The following is a 19,423-nucleotide window of genomic DNA, read 5'->3' on the forward strand; positions in this document are numbered from 1 at the left end:
CCATCGTCAGCTTCGAGTCAAATAGGATGCAAAAGTTGAGAACAGTCAACGCAGGACAGTGCTCTGACAGGTTATAATAACAATAGTACAATTTCTACTAGAGATTGAGTACAATATTATTGGTCTTCCAATGTATAACTAGCGGTTAGTGCAGCTCATCCAGGATTGGATGTCAAACAGGCAAGCTGACAATAGAGACAGGTGAGGGTGATGGAGAGGTAAAGCTGAGTGCCGTCAGTATACATGTGGAACCAAATGCTTCGCTTTCACATGAAGTCTATGATGGACTGTGAAGAGATGAGGAATACCAAGGTTCCAGGCTCAGGTCCTTGAGAAATCTCTGTGGCAACAGTGCAGTGGGAAAAGAAGCTATTGTTGAAGATGCTCTGACTACGATGTAGGCAAGACTGTTAATTAATTTGAAACAATGCAGGAAAAGAGGATAAAGAGGAAAACGTCAGCTGCACCAGCACAAACATGATGAGCAGAATGACCCCCTTCTACAAAATATCAAGCTGCAGGATGCTTAACATCAAACATTAAACTTTGATCTTTAAAAATACCTTGTTCCATGGAATATTTATGTTGAATCCCACCCCTTTGCCTTTCCCAACAGCACTGTAGTCAGAGTCCTTCAAGTGGGGCCAAAACTGCTGCTCTTCATAACGGTGCCATGAGAAGTATAGAACACTAAAAGAAACCAAAGGCATTAAAATATAAAACCTCTTGTATATTAAAAAAAGCATTAAAAATTTCAATTCTCCTGGGACTCCACGATAAATGCACCATGCCTATTGTCATCCAAGGTAAAGTCAGTGAACTCAGAGACCAGGGACTGAACCAGCTAAGCACTTCTTGCCAACACAGCTATCCGAAGAGCAAAGTTGGTGCGGAAATTTAGATCACTTCTCCATGATAAGAACGATAGAACATAGAACATTACAGCGCAGGACAGGCCCTTCGGCCCTCGATGTTGCGCCGACCTGTGAAACCACTCTAAAGCCCATCTACACTATTCCCTTATCGTCCATATGTCTATCCAATGACCATTTGAATGCGCTTAGTGTTGGCGAGTCCACTACTGTTGCAGGCAGGGCATTCCACGCCCTTACTACTCTCTGAGTAAAGAACCTACCTCTGACATCTGTCTATATCTATCTCCCCTCAATTTAAAGCTATGTCCCCTCGTGCTAGACATCACCATCCGAGGAAAAAGGCTCTCACTGTCCACCCTATCCAATCCTCTGATCATCTTGTATGCCTCAATTAAGTCACCTCTTAACCTTCTTCTCTCTAACAAAACAGCCTCAAGTCCTTCAGCCTTTCCTCATAAGATCTTCCCTCCATACCAGGCAACATTCTGGTAAATCTCCTCTGCACCCTTTCCAATGCTTCCACATCCTTCATATAATGCGGCGACCAGAATTGCACGCAATACTCCAAATGCGGACGCACCAGAGTTTTGTACAGCTGCAACACGACCTCATGCCTCCGAAACTCAATCCCTCTACCAATAAAATCTAACACACCGTACGCCTTCTTAACAACCCTCTCAACCTGGGTGGCAACTTTCAGGGATCTATGTACATGGACACCGAGATCTCTCTGCTCATCCACACTGCCAAGAATCTTACAATTAGCCCAGTACTCTGTCTTCCTGTTATTCCTTCCAAAATGAATCACCTCACACTTTTCTGCATTAAACTCCATTTGCCACCTCTCAGCCCAGCGCTGCAGCTTATCTATGTCCCTCTGTAACTTGTAACATCCTTCCGCACTGTCCACAACTCCACCTTAGTGTCACCTGCAAATTTACTCACCCATCCTTCTACGCCCTCCTCCAGGTCATTTATAAAAATGACAAACAGCAGTGACCCCAAAACAGATCCTTGTGGTACACCACTAGTAACTGGACTCCAGTCTGAACATAATAATAAAACCACTGGCTCAAAATAGATTCCTGTCCTATGATCACAAACATTAATATCTGTTCTGTTTTTGTAAACGCACAAATGAAAGTTACCAACCTGGGATCCTCCTCAAATATGTACTGAATTCCTTGGCCATGATGCACATCCCAATCAACTATCAGAATCCTGGAAGAGAAGAGCAATGCAAACTATAATCGCAATTAACCAAAACAAACCTAGTTTTTTTAAATTTAAAAAAAAAAAATCACCTCTTTGTTCTATATGTTTTTTCTGCATACTTCGCTGCTATAGCAACATTATTGAAGATGCAAAATCCACAGGCTTCACTCTTCTGGCTGTGGTGTCCTGGAGGTCTGAGAAAATGGACAAAAACGAAATAAATTTAAACGTGCAAAAATAATTGCACGTAATCAATGAACTGTGTAAATATAAAATTATCCTGTACCTGACCAATGCCATCCCATTTTGCACTTCACCCAACATCACTGCATCAACAAGTTGTAGACTTGCTCCCAGAGCCACTTTGGCACAGTGATATGAATTCTAAAACAAAAATTTGACTTTGATCAAAATAGCAATAAAGCCAACACAGTACAGAACCAAAATAATGAAAACTCTGCCAGCAATTAATTCACAAAGAACTTTATTCACAATTAATTCATATTGGTCTTTAACAGTTTATCGAGTCGATAGATTCTCAAACATTATCTATTTTTAAAAAAATATAAATTTAGAGTACCCAATTATTTTTTCCAATTAAGGGGCAATTTCGCATGGCCAATCCACCTACCCTGCGCATCTTTTGGGTTGTTGGAGTGGGACCCATGCAGACATGGGGAGAGTGTACATACTCTACACGGGCAGTGACCCGGGGTCGGGATCGAACCCGGGTCCTCTGCCCGTGAGGCAGCAGTGCTAACCACTGGATTCACCTGATGAAGGATCTGCGCTCCGAAACCTAGTGATTCAAAACAAACTTATTGGACTTTAACCTGGTGTTGTAAGACTTCTTAATGTGTCCACCCCAGTGCAACGCCGGCAGCTCCACATCATAGTTATGCTCCAACCCCCTTGAAATAAGAGCCAACATTCCATTAGTGTTCCTAATTACTTGCTGCAGCTGTGTGCTAGCTTTCTGTGTTTCATGCACAAGTGCCCCAAGTCCCTTTGTGTTGCAGCTTCTTGCAGTTTTTCTCTATTTAAATAATACTCTGCTCTTTTGTTCTCCCTTCCAAAATGAATTCCACATTTTCTCACATTGTACACCATTTGCCAACTTTCCCCCCCCACTTACTTAACCTATTACCCATTACCAGATCCAAGATAGACTGTCCCCTGGTTGACTCCAGAACACATTGCTAGAGGGAACTATCTTGAAAACACTATGAATTTGATGTCATAGCTATCCTTACCAACTTGATTGACTCAAAGCAACATGAAGATTAAAGTCACCCATAATTATTGCTCTATTCTTTTTACATGCTCCTATCATTTGTTGATTTATAACCTTGCCGAAAGTGTGGCTACTGTTTGGGGGTCTATACACTACTTCTACCAATGTCGTCTTTCCCTTGCTGTTTATTATCTCCACCCAGGTGGACTCCACATTATCCGAGTCCAGATCATCTCTCACACTGTTCTCATTTCATCTAAGTTTATTAATAGTGCTACCCCACACCTTTTCCTTCCCTCCCATCTTTCCGAAAGGTTAAATATCCCTGAATATTAAGTTCCCAGTTTTGATCTCCTTGTAACCATGTCTCCATAATGGCTATGAAATCATATCCATTTACTGCGATTTGTGCTGTCAGTTTGTCTCCCTTATTCCAAATGCTTTGTGCATTAAGAAACAAAGCAGTTAGGCTTGCCTTTTTGCCATTATTAATCATCCTAACTTTTTTTTGTACTGTGGCCCCTTTTGCCTCTCGCCCTGGATTACCCAGTCTACTGTTTTTGCATTTTATTGTTCTTTTGGACATTCTGAAATTTCCCTCGGTGTACCCAAACAGGCGTCAAGAGTGTGGCGACTAGGGCCTTTTCACAGTAACTTAATTGCAGTGTTAATGTAAGCCTACTTGTAACAATAATAAAGATAATTTTTATTATTTCTTTTCATACTGTCCCCATTTCTTTTTCTCTTGTCATCCTGCTCAGGCTCCCATCTCCCTGCCAGGCTAGTTTAAACCATCCCCAACCACACTAGCAAACATTCGCCCTAGGACATCCTAGTCCTGCCTAGGTACAACCTGTCCAGTTCATACCGGCTCCACCATTCCCAGAACCGGTCCCAATGTCCGAGGCATCTGAAACCCTTCCTCTTGTACCATCATTCCAGCCACATATTCATCCGATACATCCTGCTATTTCTACTCTCACTAGATTATGGCACTGGTAGTAATCCTGAGATCAGTACCTTTGAGGTCCTACTTTTCAACTTACTTCCTAACTCCCTATATTCATCTTTTAGGAGCTCATCCGTTTGTTTACCTATGTCGTTTGTACCAATCTGTACCGTGACGACTGGCTGTTCACCCTCACCCTCCAGAATGTCTTGCAGCTGCCCTGACACATTCTTGACTCAAGCACCACAGAAGAAATATACCATCCTGGAGTCTCATTTTCAGCCACAGAATCGATTCCCTGTACAATTGAATCCCACATAACTGTTACATTCCCACACATTTTACTCCTCCCCTATGAAGCAGAGCCAACCATGGTGCAACAATATTGGCAGTTGCTGTTTTCCCCCGAGGCCATTACCCTCAACAGTATCCAAAGCGGTACAACTATTTTGCAGGGAAATAGACACAGGAGATTCCAGTACTACCTGCCTCGTCCACTTGTTCTGCCTGGTGGTCACCCATTCGCTTCTTGCTTATGGAGTATGAGCCCACGGTGTGGTCACTTTTCTATCCTTGCTATCCACGATATTCTCTGCTTTGCTGATGCTCCACAGTATCCCCGGTCACCACTACAGCTCTGAAACCCGGGCTTCGAAGAATTGCAACGAGAGACACTTCCTGCACACATGCTGGCCCAGGGCACTGGAAATGTGCCTGGCTTCCCAAATGGAGCACGGGGAGCACAACACGGCTTGGTACTCTCCTGCCATAATTTACCCCTTTAAATTAAACCTTTAGAAGATGCATATTATCAGATGTCAGTTACCTGGGCAGCACTATGGCATAGTGGTTAGCACAGCTGCCTCACATCACTGAGGTCCCAGATTCTATCCCATCTCTTGGTCACTGTCCGTGTGGAGTTTGCACATTCTCCCTGTGTTTGCGTGGGTTTTGCATCCACAACCCAAAAGATATGCAGGCTAGGTGGATTGGCCATGTTAAATTGCCCCTTAATTGTAAAAATGAATTGGGTACTCTAAAGTTATGGAAAAAAAAAGATAATGTCAGTTACTCTAGGGCACTTCTTTCCTGGTTCTCATTACTACGGAATATAACACTTACAAACTATAAGCGGTAATAGTAATAAATATTTACCTAACCGTACCCACTCCCTCTCCCTTGTAGTCGCTACTGCTGTAGCAGGGCAAGGCCACTCTTAAGATTTAAAAAGTTTGAAAGCAAAAAAGATAGCAAAAGAGCACCTCCTTTCTCTCTGCACCGAATTCCCACTGTGCTCTAAATTCCCAATACCCACACTCACTCTGGCTGTGTCTCAGGATATGTTCTCTCCCACTAATTGTGCGCAAAGCTCACTGACCGTTGCCTATGTGAGGTTATCGCATATTTATTTCTATTTGCGCTGTCAATTCATTTGCTTTGATACGAATACTACATGAATTCAGATATAGAGCCTTTCGTCCTGACTTTTTACTATTCTTTGTAACCACTGGTCTTATCTGCTAGTGCACTCTTGGGTTTATGCACCATAATAGTACATCTTCTCCATTTATCACATCTTTCTGAACTTGATATCTTGCCCCCACAATTTAGTTTAAAGCCCTAGTTACATGACATGCCAGAACACTGTCTCAGCATGATTCAGATGAAGACTGTCCCAACAGTACACCTCCCACTTTCCCAGTACCCATGAATCGAAACCCATTCCTCCAACATTAATCTTTGAGCCATGTTTTACCTCTCTTACCTTAATTATCTGATGCCATTTTGCTTATGGTTTATGTAATAATCCAAAGATGATTACCTTTGAGGTTGCTTTTTCAATTTAGCTCCTGGACATATAGCATTGAATTTGCAAAACAACATCTCTGATAGAGCAAAACCTCCTCAATGCTCTGAAGTATAAACCCAGATCAGGAATTTACACATTTTAAAATACTTTATATCCTTTAAGGTTTCTGCCAATGAGAATACAATCTTGATTAAATCAATCCTTTTTACATCCAGCAGAAAACAATCTCCATTAATCTGTTGGTCCTGTATTAAAAAATCTAAAGTTACAGCAACCAAAACTGTCCAGAGGAACAGGAGCTCTGGGTTGATCACCAAAGTTTGTGGCTCAGATCTAAAATGCAGGCAATAGGTTGGAAGACTTGGCCTAAATTATGTGACAAGTCCTAGAATGGAGTTCTTGTACACAGCAAGTCCAACATAAGTGAAAGTGCAGCCAATGCAATAAAGCTGACACAGTGAAATAAATACAAACAGGATTTTTACTGAATACAAATTAAGAAAAATATTTTTTGTTACAAAGTGGAATTTTACTTACAGGGTGAAAATACACAGCATCATATTTGTGTGAAAAAGTCTTCAGCTCGTCAACATTCATAGAAGCAGTAGATTTCACAGCTTCTATGTAATCCAAGCTAAAGAAAGAAAAGACTTTTAATAGATCTCATTCAAACATTAGTTTAACTAATTAAAAAATTACATCCAGGGTAGTACTTAGGTGTAGCAATGACCACATCAGAATGGGAAGTTTCTGAACTTAACTGGATGGACAAGGCAGACATGTCCTAGCAATAATTACTACAGCAATATTATTTTTAAAGCTTTTGTTGTGCACTCATCAGGACAATTTACAAGAATACCAAATGGAAGAGGAATAATTTGTACTGTATGAGAGGAGAGTACTGATTGGTTGGGAAGTGGACACTTATTATTAGAGGAGTGTTATGGAGAATGCATAATTCCGACTTCTCAGATACCAAAGCAGTCCATGTCCAAATGCATCAAGGACGGGACCATAAACCAAGCATTTTTTAAATATAAATTTACAGTACCCAATTCATTTTTTCCAATTGAGGGGCAATTTAGCGTGGCCAATTCACCTAGCTTGCACATTTTTGGGTTGTGGGGTCGAAACCCACACAAACATGGGGAGAATGTGCAAACTCCACATGGACAGTGACCCAGAGCCGGGATCGAACCAGGGACCTCAGCGCCTTGAGGCCGCAGTGCTAGCTCACTGTGCCACCGTGCTGCCCTCCCAAGCTTGAGCTCACAACTGACAAGTACCATTTGCACCAAACAAGTGCCAGATAATGACCATCTTCAACAAGAGAGAATCTAACCATCACCCCATGACATTGAATGGCATTACCATCACTGAATCCCCACTATCTACATCCTGGGGGTACCATTGACTAGACACTCACTGTATTAGCCATACAAATACTGTGGCTAGAAAATCAGGTCAGAGGTTGGGAATCATCTCCTGCCTACCCAAAGCATGTCCACCATCTACACAGCACAAGGCAGAAGTGTAATGGAATATTCTCCATTGCCTGGTTGAGTGCAGCTCCAATAACACTCAAAAATCTGGACACTGTCCAGGACAGGCAGTCCTGTTGATTGGCATCTCTTCCACAAACATTCACTCCTTCCACCACCAATGCACAGTAGCAATTGTGCCATTTACAAGATGCACTACTGGAACTCATCAAGCCTCCTTAGACAGCATCTTCCAAACCCATGACCACTACTAATCCATGACTAAAAGGACAGGGGGAGCAGATACATGGGGACACCACCACCTGGAAGTTCCCCACCAAGGTACTCACTATCCTGACTTGGAAATATATTGCCGTTCCTTCACTGCCGCTGGGTCAAAATCCTAGATCTCCCTCCTGAACAGCATGGTGGGTTTACCTGCACTACAGGGACTGCCGTGGTTCAAGAAGGCAGCTCCCTAGTTCTCAAGGGCAAGTAGGAATGGGCAATGAATGTTGGCCTAGTCAGCGAAACCCACATTCCTTGAATTCATGAAAAAGTTGATGGCAACAGACAGTTAACTGCCAAGCATTGTTGAAATTTAAACCACACAGCTTGACTGACCAATTAGAGTAAAGCTGCTTGGTTTAGAATTCCATAAGACACAGGAGCAGAATTAGACCACTCGGCCCATCGAGTCTGCTCTGCCATTCAATCATGGCTGATACTTATAGGTTTGATTCCCGGCTTGGGTCACTGTCTGTGCGGAGTCTGCACGTTCTCCCAATGTCAGCGTGGGTTTCCTCCAATGCTCCGGTTTCGTCCCACAAGGGCAAAAAAGACATGCTGTTAGATCATTTGCACATTCTGAATTCTCCCTCGTGTACCCGAACAGGCGCCGGAGTGTGGCAACTAGGGGATTTTCACTGTAACTTAATTTCAGTGTTAATGTAAGCCTACTTGTGACAATAATAAAGATTATTATTATTAAATGTCCTGCTTAAATAAACTTTCTTTTGTGACGTGCAATTTGGATTTGCTGGTCTTAGGGCAGCACGGTAGCCTTGTGGATAGCACAATTGCTTCACAGCTCCAGGGTCCCAGGTTCGATTCCGGCTCGGGTCACTGTCTATGCGGAGTCTGTACATCCTCCCCGTGTGTGCGTGGGTTTCCTCCGGGTGCTCCGGTTTCCTCCCACAGTCCAAAGATGTGCAGGTTAGGTGGATTGGCCATGATAAATTGCCCTTAGTGTCCAAAAATTGCCCTTAGTGTTGGGTGGGGTTACTGGGTTATGGGGATAGGGTGGCGGTGTTGACCTTGCGTAGGGTGCTCTTTCCAAGAGCCGGTGCAGACTTGATGGGCCGAATGGCCTCCTTCTGCACTGTAAATTCTATGAAAAACCTGAGCATTACTGAAAAAAGAGACATGGTCGAAGCTTTTCTTCTTGCACCCATCAGGACAATTCACATGAATACCAAATGAAAAGGAAACAACAAATTATACTGTAAAAGAAGAGAGTGCTGATTGATTGGGAAGTGGACTCTGATTGGTAGAGGAGTTGGCATGGTGAATGCACCAGTTGATGATGACTTGCAGTTAACTATCAAACATTGGGGCAGCACGGTGGGGCAATGGTTAGCATTGCTGCCTCATGGCGCCGAGGACCCAGGTTCGACCCAGACCCTGGGTCACTGTCCGTGTGGAGTTTGCACACTCTCCCCATGTCTGCGTGGGTCTCACCCCCACAACCCAAAGATGCGCAGGGTCGGTGGATTGACCACAGTAAATTGACCCTTAATTGGGAAAAAAAAGAATTGGGTATTTTAAATTAATTTTTTAAAAAAGCTTAGAGAGAGAAATGCAAATGTGAAACTTGCAGTTTATCCTTAACAAAATGGGGAGAAATAATTGACACGTTAACTCAGGTACCCTTAGAAATGGTAGCACAATTGACAGAGACAAAGGAGATCGTCTGTTTCCCAACTTTTCACTCAAAGAAAAGGTGGGAGGGGGAGACACGCACACAACAATTTAGAACATTTGAGCTTAAATTTTTTTTTGTTGAATTTAGAGTACCCAATTCATTTTTCCCAATTAAGGGGCAATTTAGAGTGGCCAATCCACCTACCCTGCACATCTTTGGGTTGTGGGGGTGAAACCCACGCAGACACGGGGAGAATGTGCAAACTCCACACGGACAGTGACCCAGAGCCGGGATCGAACCTGGGACCTCGGTGAGGAAACAGGACTAACCCACTGCGCCACCGTGCTGCACTCTTTGAGCTTAAATTTAGGTACAACCTGTGAACCAACGCAATTTCCTCTTCAATGGCTTCTCGATAAGGTAGTGGGATGCATCTTTCCACAAGGCCATAGTATTTCAGTTTCTCATAGGAAGTGGACAGTCGCTCTGGTTTTTCAATACTGCAAACTGGGCTAAAATGGATCCAAAAGAGATTATTACCAAGATTATTGAAATAGGTCACAAGAAGTTCTCCATTTGCTCGCTGAACCCCATAATTTAATTCTCTTTGCAAATGTCATGGTAAGTGTGTTAGCCAAAAGAAGCAAGGTTAGTTTTGTTAATTGGGCAATCTGGAAGTAACTTTACTTTGTTCTGATAGATAGATAAATACAAAAAAAGTGAAATAGTTAAAAAATAATTTCAGACTCATTGGTATCATATTTATAATAATCTTAATTGTCACAAGTAGGATTACATTAACACTGCAATGAAGTTACTGTGAAAATCCCCTAGTCACCACATTCCGACGCCTGTTTGGGTACATTGAGGGAGAATTCAGAATGTCCAAATTATCTAACAGCACGTCTTTTGGGACTTGTGGGAGGAAAGCGGAGCATCCGGAGGAAATCCACGCAGACATAGGAGAACATGCAGACTCCACACAGACAGTGACCCAAGCTGGGAATCGGATCTGGGACCCTGGTGCTGTGAAGCCATAGTGCTAACCACTATGCTACCCTGCTGCCCAGTTGTGTACTTGCTCAGTTGCCCTAATTTAGATTTCATTTTTTTCTTCCTTTCTCAAGAATTTAATATATTAGATTTAATTCCCATCATCAATGCTGATTGATAGAAAACTTAAGTATACAACAGCAATAGGGCAGCACAGTGGCACAGTGGTAGCACTGCAGTCCCACGGCACCGAGGTCCCAGGTTCAATCCCGACTCTGGGTCACTGTCCGTGTGGAGTTTGCACATTCTCCCTGTGTTTGCGTGGGTTTCGCCCCCACAACCCAAAGATGTGCAGGGTAAGTGGATTGAACACACTAAATTGCCCCTTAATTGGAAAAAAAGAATTGGGTACTCTAAATTTATTTAAAAAAAAATTTTTTAAGTATACAACAGCAACTTGGTGGCTGATCACCTAATTTGTTTCCCAGTTAGAGAAACCACTCAGCACTGTTAGACAGCCAGCTAAAAATGTACACACGTTTTAATCTTAAAAACAACTTCAGTGAGTCAGATTATTTTTTGTATAGTTTGTCACTATTGAAAGAAACACCATCCAAATGTATACATTTCTGATATAATCACGAATGTTAGAAACATTTTTGCCTGGGTCTTCAACAACTTATATTTGTTAAACACCTTAAGCGTAATAAAAGCATCTCACTGCACGTCACAGGCTGTTATAAAGCTAAATTAGACACCTGAACGATGTATTAGGGCAGAACGAAAGCTCGGTCAAAGATTGGGCCGGAGGAGTTTCTTTAAAGATGAAAAGAAAGGTAGAGAGGCAGAGACGTTTAGGGGCCAGGCAGTTCGAGGCATGATCATTGTTAGAAAAATTAAAATTAGAGATGGTCAAGATGAACGTAGATATCTCAGGGTTGCGAATTGAGAGGCTGGAAGAGATTACAAAGGTTGGGAGGGGGCGAGGCCTCATCTCAGGATCAAATATATTGCAGTTGCAAATAGTGTGGTGTAATCTCAGCCAAATGCAAGGGGGCAGAATGAAGGTAGAAGTTAGGAAACAGATTTTAAAAAATGAAAAGTCTTCCCAATATTTAATGGCAGTCAGTTTCTGCTAATCCAGTCTTGGATATTGGATAAGCAGTCTGATAATTTACCAACAGTTGACTAGTAAAGAGGTGTGGTGGTGAGGCAAGGGTGTTGTCACATGCTTATACCAAGGGAAACCATGTCCATGGGAAAAAGGAGGGGACCTTGGGGGAAAACCAGGGGTAATCACGTGGGAGTAGGAAGAGAAGCCACTGCAAGTAATTCTCTGGCTACCAATATTTTCATAAGATTAGAACCAGACAAGTGCTGTCCTATCCTGTTGCGTGATGTTTAAGATGCATTGGAAGTTCTGGAGTTGGCAGAGGGCAGGAATTGGAAGGATAGGGGACCTATTTACAGACGGGAGCTTTCCCAGCTTGAAAGCTTTGGAGGATAAATTTAAATTGCCAGCAGGGAATGGTTTTAGGTATTTGCAGATGCCAGCCTTTCCGCTGCTGCCGCCACGGGGGGATACAGGATAGAGTAGTTTCCAATACCTAGGTGCGAGAGGGGAAGGTATCGGATATTTACCAGGGGCTTTCGGAGGCGGAGGAAACCCCGGTGGAGGAGCTTAAGGGCAAGTGGGAGGATGAGCTAGGAGGATAGAGGCGGGTCTGTGGGCGGATGCCCTAAGCAGGGTTAATACATCCTCATGATGTGCCAGGCTTAGCCAGATACAATTCAAGGTAGTCCACCGGGCACACATGACGGTGGCCCGGATGAGTAAGTTTTTTGGGTAGAGGACAGGTGTGTGAGGTGCGCGGGAAGCCCAGCAAATCATGTCCAAATGTTTTGGGCATGCCCGAAGATTAGAGGGTTTTGGCAGGGTTTTGCTAAGGCAATGTCCACGGTGCTAAAAACAAGGGTGGTGCTGAGTCCGAAGGTAGCGATCTTTGGCGTGTCAGAAGAGCCGGGAGTTCAGGGGGTGAAAGAGGTCGACGTCTTGGCCTTTGCCTCCCTGGTAGCCCGGAGACGGAGCTTGTTAATGTGGAGGGACTCAAAGCCCCCGAGTGTAGAGACCTGGGTTAGTGACATGGCTGGGTTTCTCAGTCTCGAGAAAATAAAGTTCACCTTAAGACGGTCAATGTTAGGGTTCACTCGGAGGTGGCAGCCGTTCGTCGACTTTCTCGGGGAAAATTTAAATGTCAGCAGATGCAGTATTCCAGCTCGTTGTATGTTTGAGGCGCATGAAGATTGGGCTGGGGGGGGGGGGGGGGGGAATGTTTATTTTACCATGTAAATGTCATTGTTTATGTTACTGTTATAAAAATTTTCAAATACCTCAATAAAATATTTTTTTTTTTTTAAAGATGCATTGGAGGGCAATGGTGTGGTCAACTGCTTAAATTTAAATTGCTTTGTTAGAGTTCAAGAATTGCTAATTATTTTTAAACATTTACATTTTTAAACACTCCTTTAGAAACAAAATAATCAATTTATTTAGAAATATAACATAACCTATTACAGTACATACTAATCCCACAGCAGGTTGTAGTTCATCATTTGTTCATCGTAGATCAATCCTGTTCTGAAAGCCATGACTGAAGAAACAAATAAGTGTTACTTATTTCCAAAATAAAACAATTTTAGCTTTGAAGAATATGTAAGGCATGTTTGAACTTAGAGGAGTGCGATTTTTGACATTCAATTCCTGCATTCACACCTTTGAAGGTTTTGTTTTAAACTGATCAAGTGTCGAGGAAGGAAAACCGTGCTTCTGTCTGTCTCCAAAAAAGCGATTTAGGACTGAGGGAAAAAAATATTTTGCATTTTTCTTCTTTCATTCGCCCATTTTATTTTATTTTCCCGCCCTTTTCACTGGTTGGTTCAACTCTGACCTAGAATTCAAATAAAATACAGTGGGCTTCCTCTGGTCTGCCCCCTTAACAACTCGCAACTTTCAGCAATATTTTGCCATTAAACATCTGCAGAGAGCAACTGACAAATGTCTCGCATTTTCCCCATATCTCGTCGAACCTTGTGCAATCTCTTTGCAACCAATTTCCAGTAACAAACTAACTTGGAATCGCTAAGCTTGTCCTGCTCCCTGTCCCCTCTGGACGTCTAGTTGAAAACACATTCCTCTGACTGGCCCATCATCTTGTCGACCAAGACTCACTAGTGTACTCCTATGAATAAAGTCAGCGGAAAATAATCAGCCGAATCGTGCAGCAGCGGTTATCCATAGAGAAGACTGACAAAGAGGAGCTAAATATCTATGTGTAAATTTAACCCCTAGCAGAATGGTTATAGCACAGAGGAAAACCATTCGGCAATTTCCAGTCCTTGCAACAACCTTGCAAAGAGAATATAGAACATCTAGTGCAGAAGGAGGCCATTCGGTCCGTCAGTCTGCACCAACCCACTTAAGCCCTCACTTCCACCCTATCCAGGTAACCCAATGACCCCTCCTAACCTTTTTGGACACGAAGGGCAATTTAGCATGGCCAATCCACCTAACGTGCACGTCTTGGACTGTGGGAGGAAACCGGAGCACCCGGAGGAAACCCACGCAGTCATCGGGAGAACGTGCAGACTCCGCAGAAGCAGTGAGCCAGTGGGGAATCAAACCTGGGACCCTGGCGCTGTGAAGCCACAGTGCTATCCACTTGTGCTACCATGCTGCCCCCAGATTTAGGAGGTGGTTGCTATGGTGGTTATTTATGCTGTTACATTGATTGAATTCAATTTCTTATGACAATCGAAAGTTGCTTTATTGTGAAAACTGTTGTTAATATGATTGGGCCAAACACTAGCGAATGGTTAATTGTTGAATTATATTAGGCTGTAGCATCATCATTTTCTGAACAAAAGATAAGATTAAATGGCAGCAACAAAATTGAAATCAAGTTCCATTTCAATTTTGTAACTTGTTTGAAAAATATATATTTATTAAAGTTTTTTAAACACCCTTACAAACAATAACCCCCCTCCTCGTAACAAAATAACAAGAAATCGCACAAAGCAAGATTATATACATGGTAAAATGATATGTTACATAGCTTTGTACACTGGCTCTCTCCCGCACGTGCCAGTTTCCCCAATCCTTCATGTTATCTCTTGCTCATCCACCCTCCCAGGCAAGCCCCCATTCCCCCCCCCCCTCCCCCTAGGTTGCTGCTGCTGACCGACCTTCCTCTAACGCTCCGCGAGATAGTCTAGGAACGGTTGCCACCGCCTGTAGAACCCCTGCGCAGACCCTCTCAAGGCAAACTTAATCCTCTCCAGCTTTATGAACCCAGCCATGTCGTTTATCCAGGCCTCCACGCTGTGGGGCTTCGCCTCCTTCCACATTAGCAAGATCCTTCGCCGGAATGCCGGCCTCTTTCGCCTCCTGCACTCCCGGCTTGTCCACTACTCCAAATATTGCTAGCCCCCAGCTTGGCTTGACCCGGACTTTCACCACTTGAGATATTGCTCACGCCACTCCTCTCCAGAACCCCTCCAGTGCCGGGCATGACCAAACCATATGGACATGGTTCGCCGGGCTCCCTGAGCACCTTCCGCATCTGTCCTCTACCCCAAAGAACCTACTCAACCTCGCCCCCGTCAGGTGCACTCTGTGAACCACCTTAAATTGTATCAGGCTGAGCCTGGCACACGAGGAGGAGGAGTTAACCCTACCCAGGGCATCAGCCCACAGACCTTCCTCAATCTCCTCCCCCAGCTCCTCCTCCCATTTACCCTTCAGCTCCTCTACCAGCGCTTCCCCCTCTTCTTTCATCTCCTGGTATATTGCCGACACCTTGCCCTCCCCGACCCACACACCCGAGATCACCCTGTCTTGAATTTCCTGTGCCGGGAGCAACGGTAATTTCTCACCTGTCGCCTCACAAACGCCCTCACCTGCATATATCTAAAAGCATTTCCCGGGGGTATCTCAAACTTCTCCTCCAGTGCCCCTAGGCTCGCAAACGTCCCGTCAATGAACAGGTCCCCCATTCTTCTAATTCCCGCCCGATGCCAGCTCTGAAACCCCCCGTCCATCCTCCCCGTGACAAAGCGGTGGTTACCCCTGATCGGGGACCACACCAAGGCTCTCATTGCACCCCTGTGCCGTCTCCACTGGCCCCAGATCCTTAGCGTTGCCGCCACCACCAGGCTCGTGGTATACTTTGACGGCGAGAGCGGCAGCGGTGCCGTCACCAATGCCCCCAGGCTCGTTCCTTTACAGGACGCCATCTCCACCCTCTTCCATGCCGCCCCCTCTCCCTCCATCACCCACTTGCGGATCATCGCCACATTGGCTGTCCAGGAGTAGCTCCCTAGGTTTGGCAGGGTCAACCCTCCTCGGTCCCTACTGCGTTCCAGAAACCCTCTCCTTACCCTCGGGGTCCTATTCGCCCACACAAACCCCATAATACTCATACCTACTCTCTTAAAAAAGGCCTTGGTGATCACGATGGGAAGGCACTGAAACACAAACAGAAACCTCGGAAGGACCACCATTTTGACCGACTGTACTCTACCCGCTAGCGAGAGCGGTAACATGTCCCATCTTTTGATGTCCTCCTCCATTTGCTCCACCAACCTCGTCAGATTCAGTTTATGTAGGGCCCCCCAACTCCTGGCTATCTGGATCCCCAGGTACCGAAAGCTCCCCTCCGCCCTCCTCAGCGATAAATCCCCTATCCCACTTTCTTGGTCCCCTGCCTGTACTACAAAAAACTCACTCTTCCCTACATTGAACTTATAGCCCGAAAACTCCCCAAACTCCCCTAGAGTCTGCATGACCTCCACCATCCCCTCCATTGGATCCGCCACATACAGCAATAGGTCATCCGCATAAAGCGACACCCGATGCTCTTCTCCCCCTCGGACCACCCCCTCCATTTCTTAGACTCCCTCAATGACATGGCCAAGGGTTCGATCACCAATCCAAACAACAGGGGGGACAGGGGGCACCCCTGCCTCGTCCCTCGGTACAGCCGAAAGTACTCCGACCTCCGCCGGTTCGTCACTACACTCGCCACCGGGGCTCTGTAAAGGAGCTTAACCCAACTGATAAACCCTACCCCGAACCCAAACCTACGCAGCACCTCCCAGAGGTACTCCCACTCTACTCGGTCAAAGGCCTTCTCCGTGTCCATAGCTGCCACTATCTCCGCCTCTCCCTCCTCCGATGGCATCATTATCACGTTTAAGAGCCGCCGCACATTGGTGTTTAATTGCCTGCCCTTTACAAATCCCGCCTGGTCCTCGTGGATCACCCCCGGGACACAGTCCTCGATCCTCGTGGCCAGCACTTTTGCCAGCAACTTAGCATCCACATTGAGGAGCGAGATCGGCCTGTACGATCCACAATGCAGTGGGTCCTTGTCCCGCTTTAGGATCAAAGAAATCGTCGCTTCCGACATTGTCGGGGGCAGGGTCCCCTCCTCTCTTGCCTCATTAAAGGTCCTCACTAGTAGCGGGGCCAACAGGTCTACGTACTTCCTGTAGAACTCCACCGGGAACCCGTCCGGTCCCGGGGCCTTCCCCGCCTGCATACTCCCCAAACCCTTGCTCAGCTCCTCCAACCCAATTGGTGCCCCCAAACCAGCCACCTCTTGCTCCTCCACCCTCGGGAATCTCAGTTGGTCTAAGAATCGTCTCATCCCCTCTTCCCCCGCTGGGGGCTGGGATCTGTACAGCTCCTCATAGAAGGCCTTGAATACCTTGTTTATTTTCGTCGCACTCCGCACCGTGGCTCCCCTTCCATCCTTGACTCCCCCTATTTCCCTCGCTGCAATCCTCTTACGGAGCTGGTGTGTCAGCATCCGACTAGCCTTTTCCCCATACTCATAGGTCGCCCCCTGCGCCTTCCTCCACTGTGCCTCTGCCTTCCCTGTGGTCAACAGATCAAACTCCGTCTGGAGACGTCGTCTTTCCCCTAGTAATCTCTCCTCAGGGGCCTCTGCGTATCTCCTGTCCACTCTTAAAATCTCCCCCACTAACCTCTCCCTTTCCATGCCCTCTGTCTTCTCCCTATGAGCCCTGGAGATTAGCTCTCCCCTGATCACCGCCTCCCATACCACCCCCACCTCCCCCTTGTCGTTGGCCTCCAAGTACCTTTCGATGCACCCCCTCACCTTCCCACACACCACCTCATCTGCCAGCAGTCCCACATCCAGCTGCCACAGCGGGTGTTGGTCCCTCTCCTCTCCCAGCTCCAGTTGCACCCAGTGCGGGGCGTGATCCGAAACGGCTAATGCCGAATACTCCGTCCCCTCCACCCTCGGGATGAGCGCCCTGCCCAGAACAAAGAAATCTATCCGGGAGTAGGCTTTGTGCATGTGGGAGAAAAAAGAAAATTCCCTGGCCTGCGGCCTAGCAAACCTCCATGGGTCGACTCCCCCAATCTGATCCATAAACCCCCTAAGCACCTTGGCCGCCGCCGGCCTCATTCCAGTCCTTGATCTGGAGCGGTCCAGTGCTGGGTCCAACACTGTATTGAAGTCCCAACCCATTATCAGGCCTCCTACCTCCAGGTCCGGAATGCGCCCCAACATGCGCTTCATGAATCCAGCATCATCCCAGTTCGGGGGGTATACATTTACTAACACCACCCACGTCCCCTGCAACCTACCGCTCACCCACGTCCCCTGCAACCTACCGCTCACCATCACATATCGCCCTCCGTTATCCACTACGATAGTCTTGGCCTCAAATGACACCCGCTTCCCCACCAATATTGCCACCCCTCTATTCTTTGCGTCCAGCCCCGAATGGAATACCTGTCCTACCCATCCCTTTCTTAACCTGACCTGGTCCGCCACCTTCAGATGTGTCTCTTGGAGCATGACCACGTCCGCCTTCAGTCCCTTTAAGTGCGCGAACACTCGGGCCCTCTTCACCGGCCCGTTCAGGCCCCTCACGTTCCACGTTATCAGCCGGATTGGAGGGGCTCTCACCCCCCCCCTCCCCAACCGACTAGCCATCTCCATTTCTAGGCCAGTCCCGTGTCCGCGCCACCCTCACCATCCAGTCCCCCAGCCGGGGGACCCCCGCCCCGACCACCTTTTCTGTGTCCCATTCCCTTTCGGCCAGTGCAGCAGCAACCCTTTTTCAATTTTGTAACTTTAAGAGAAAATATTTGTGGATTTCACCTGAGCTGCACTCTCCGATCCAAGGAAGACGCATGGGACTATAGGAATTATGACTAGGCCCTTCAGCCTCTCGAGACTGATCTGATTGTGCCCTCAACTACACTTCCCTTTATACCTCATATCATTTTATCAAGAGTCTATCTCAGCCCTAAAAATATTCAACGACCCTGCCTCTGAATCCATAGAATCCCTAGAGTACAGAAGGAAGCCACCCGACCCATCGGGTCTACACCAACCTACCTAGACCCACCCTGGGAAGAGAGTTTCTTCAGAACTGCCAAAGGTTACTGTGGGACATTGCTAGGTTAAGTGAGCAGACAGAAAGGTGGCAGAGGGCATTCAATGATGAGGGACTGTGAGACCATCCACTTTGGACTCAAAAAGAGAAATCAGAGTATTTTCTATATGATGAGAATCTACAAACTGTGGAGGAGCTGATTTTAGGGTCCCATGTACAGAAATCAACAAGGACTTGTGGATAGGCACAAAGCAGAAGTAAAATGCTAATGCAATGTTGGCCTTTATCTCAAGATGCCGAGATTTCAAAGAAATAGATGTGATGTTACATTTGTACAAAGATTTAGTTCGCTGCCTTTTAGTCTACAGCCTTCAGATTTGGGGAACTACACCTCAGAAGGACGAACTGGGTTGGGAGGGGGTGCTATGTACATTTTCCAGAACGAAACTGACAAAAATCACGTTAAAATAAAAGGGCTAAAAACAGAAAATGCTGGATAAACCCAC

The 19,423-nt window shown here is 45.8% G+C and overlaps 1 protein-coding gene across 8 annotated transcripts in view; it reads right to left on the bottom strand.

The window, feature by feature from the left end:
- Positions 1–19,423, bottom strand: part of hdac10 (histone deacetylase 10) — an 81,888-nt gene that overhangs the window by 52,862 nt on the left and 9,603 nt on the right. For 6 of the 8 annotated variants that reach the window (XM_072471413.1, XM_072471417.1, XM_072471415.1 and 3 more), the window contains exons 2-8: positions 13,066–13,132; positions 9,866–10,000; positions 6,621–6,717; positions 2,377–2,474; positions 2,180–2,284; positions 2,028–2,096; positions 564–690 (exon numbers count right to left, since the gene is read on the bottom strand). In XM_072471413.1, coding sequence (XP_072327514.1) covers positions 564–690; positions 2,028–2,096; positions 2,180–2,284; positions 2,377–2,474; positions 6,621–6,717; positions 9,866–10,000; positions 13,066–13,130 — 696 coding nt within the window. In that variant the 5' untranslated portion in view covers positions 13,131–13,132. Of the gene's footprint in view, positions 1–563; positions 691–2,027; positions 2,097–2,179; positions 2,285–2,376; positions 2,475–5,099; positions 5,310–6,620; positions 6,720–9,865; positions 10,001–13,065; positions 13,133–19,423 lie in introns of those variants that run through there. The other 2 variants (XM_072471418.1, XM_072471419.1) reach the window with 2 other exon arrangements.

This window comes from Scyliorhinus torazame, chromosome 13, assembly GCF_047496885.1.
Source record: "Scyliorhinus torazame isolate Kashiwa2021f chromosome 13, sScyTor2.1, whole genome shotgun sequence".
NCBI lineage: Eukaryota > Metazoa > Chordata > Chondrichthyes > Carcharhiniformes > Scyliorhinidae > Scyliorhinus > Scyliorhinus torazame.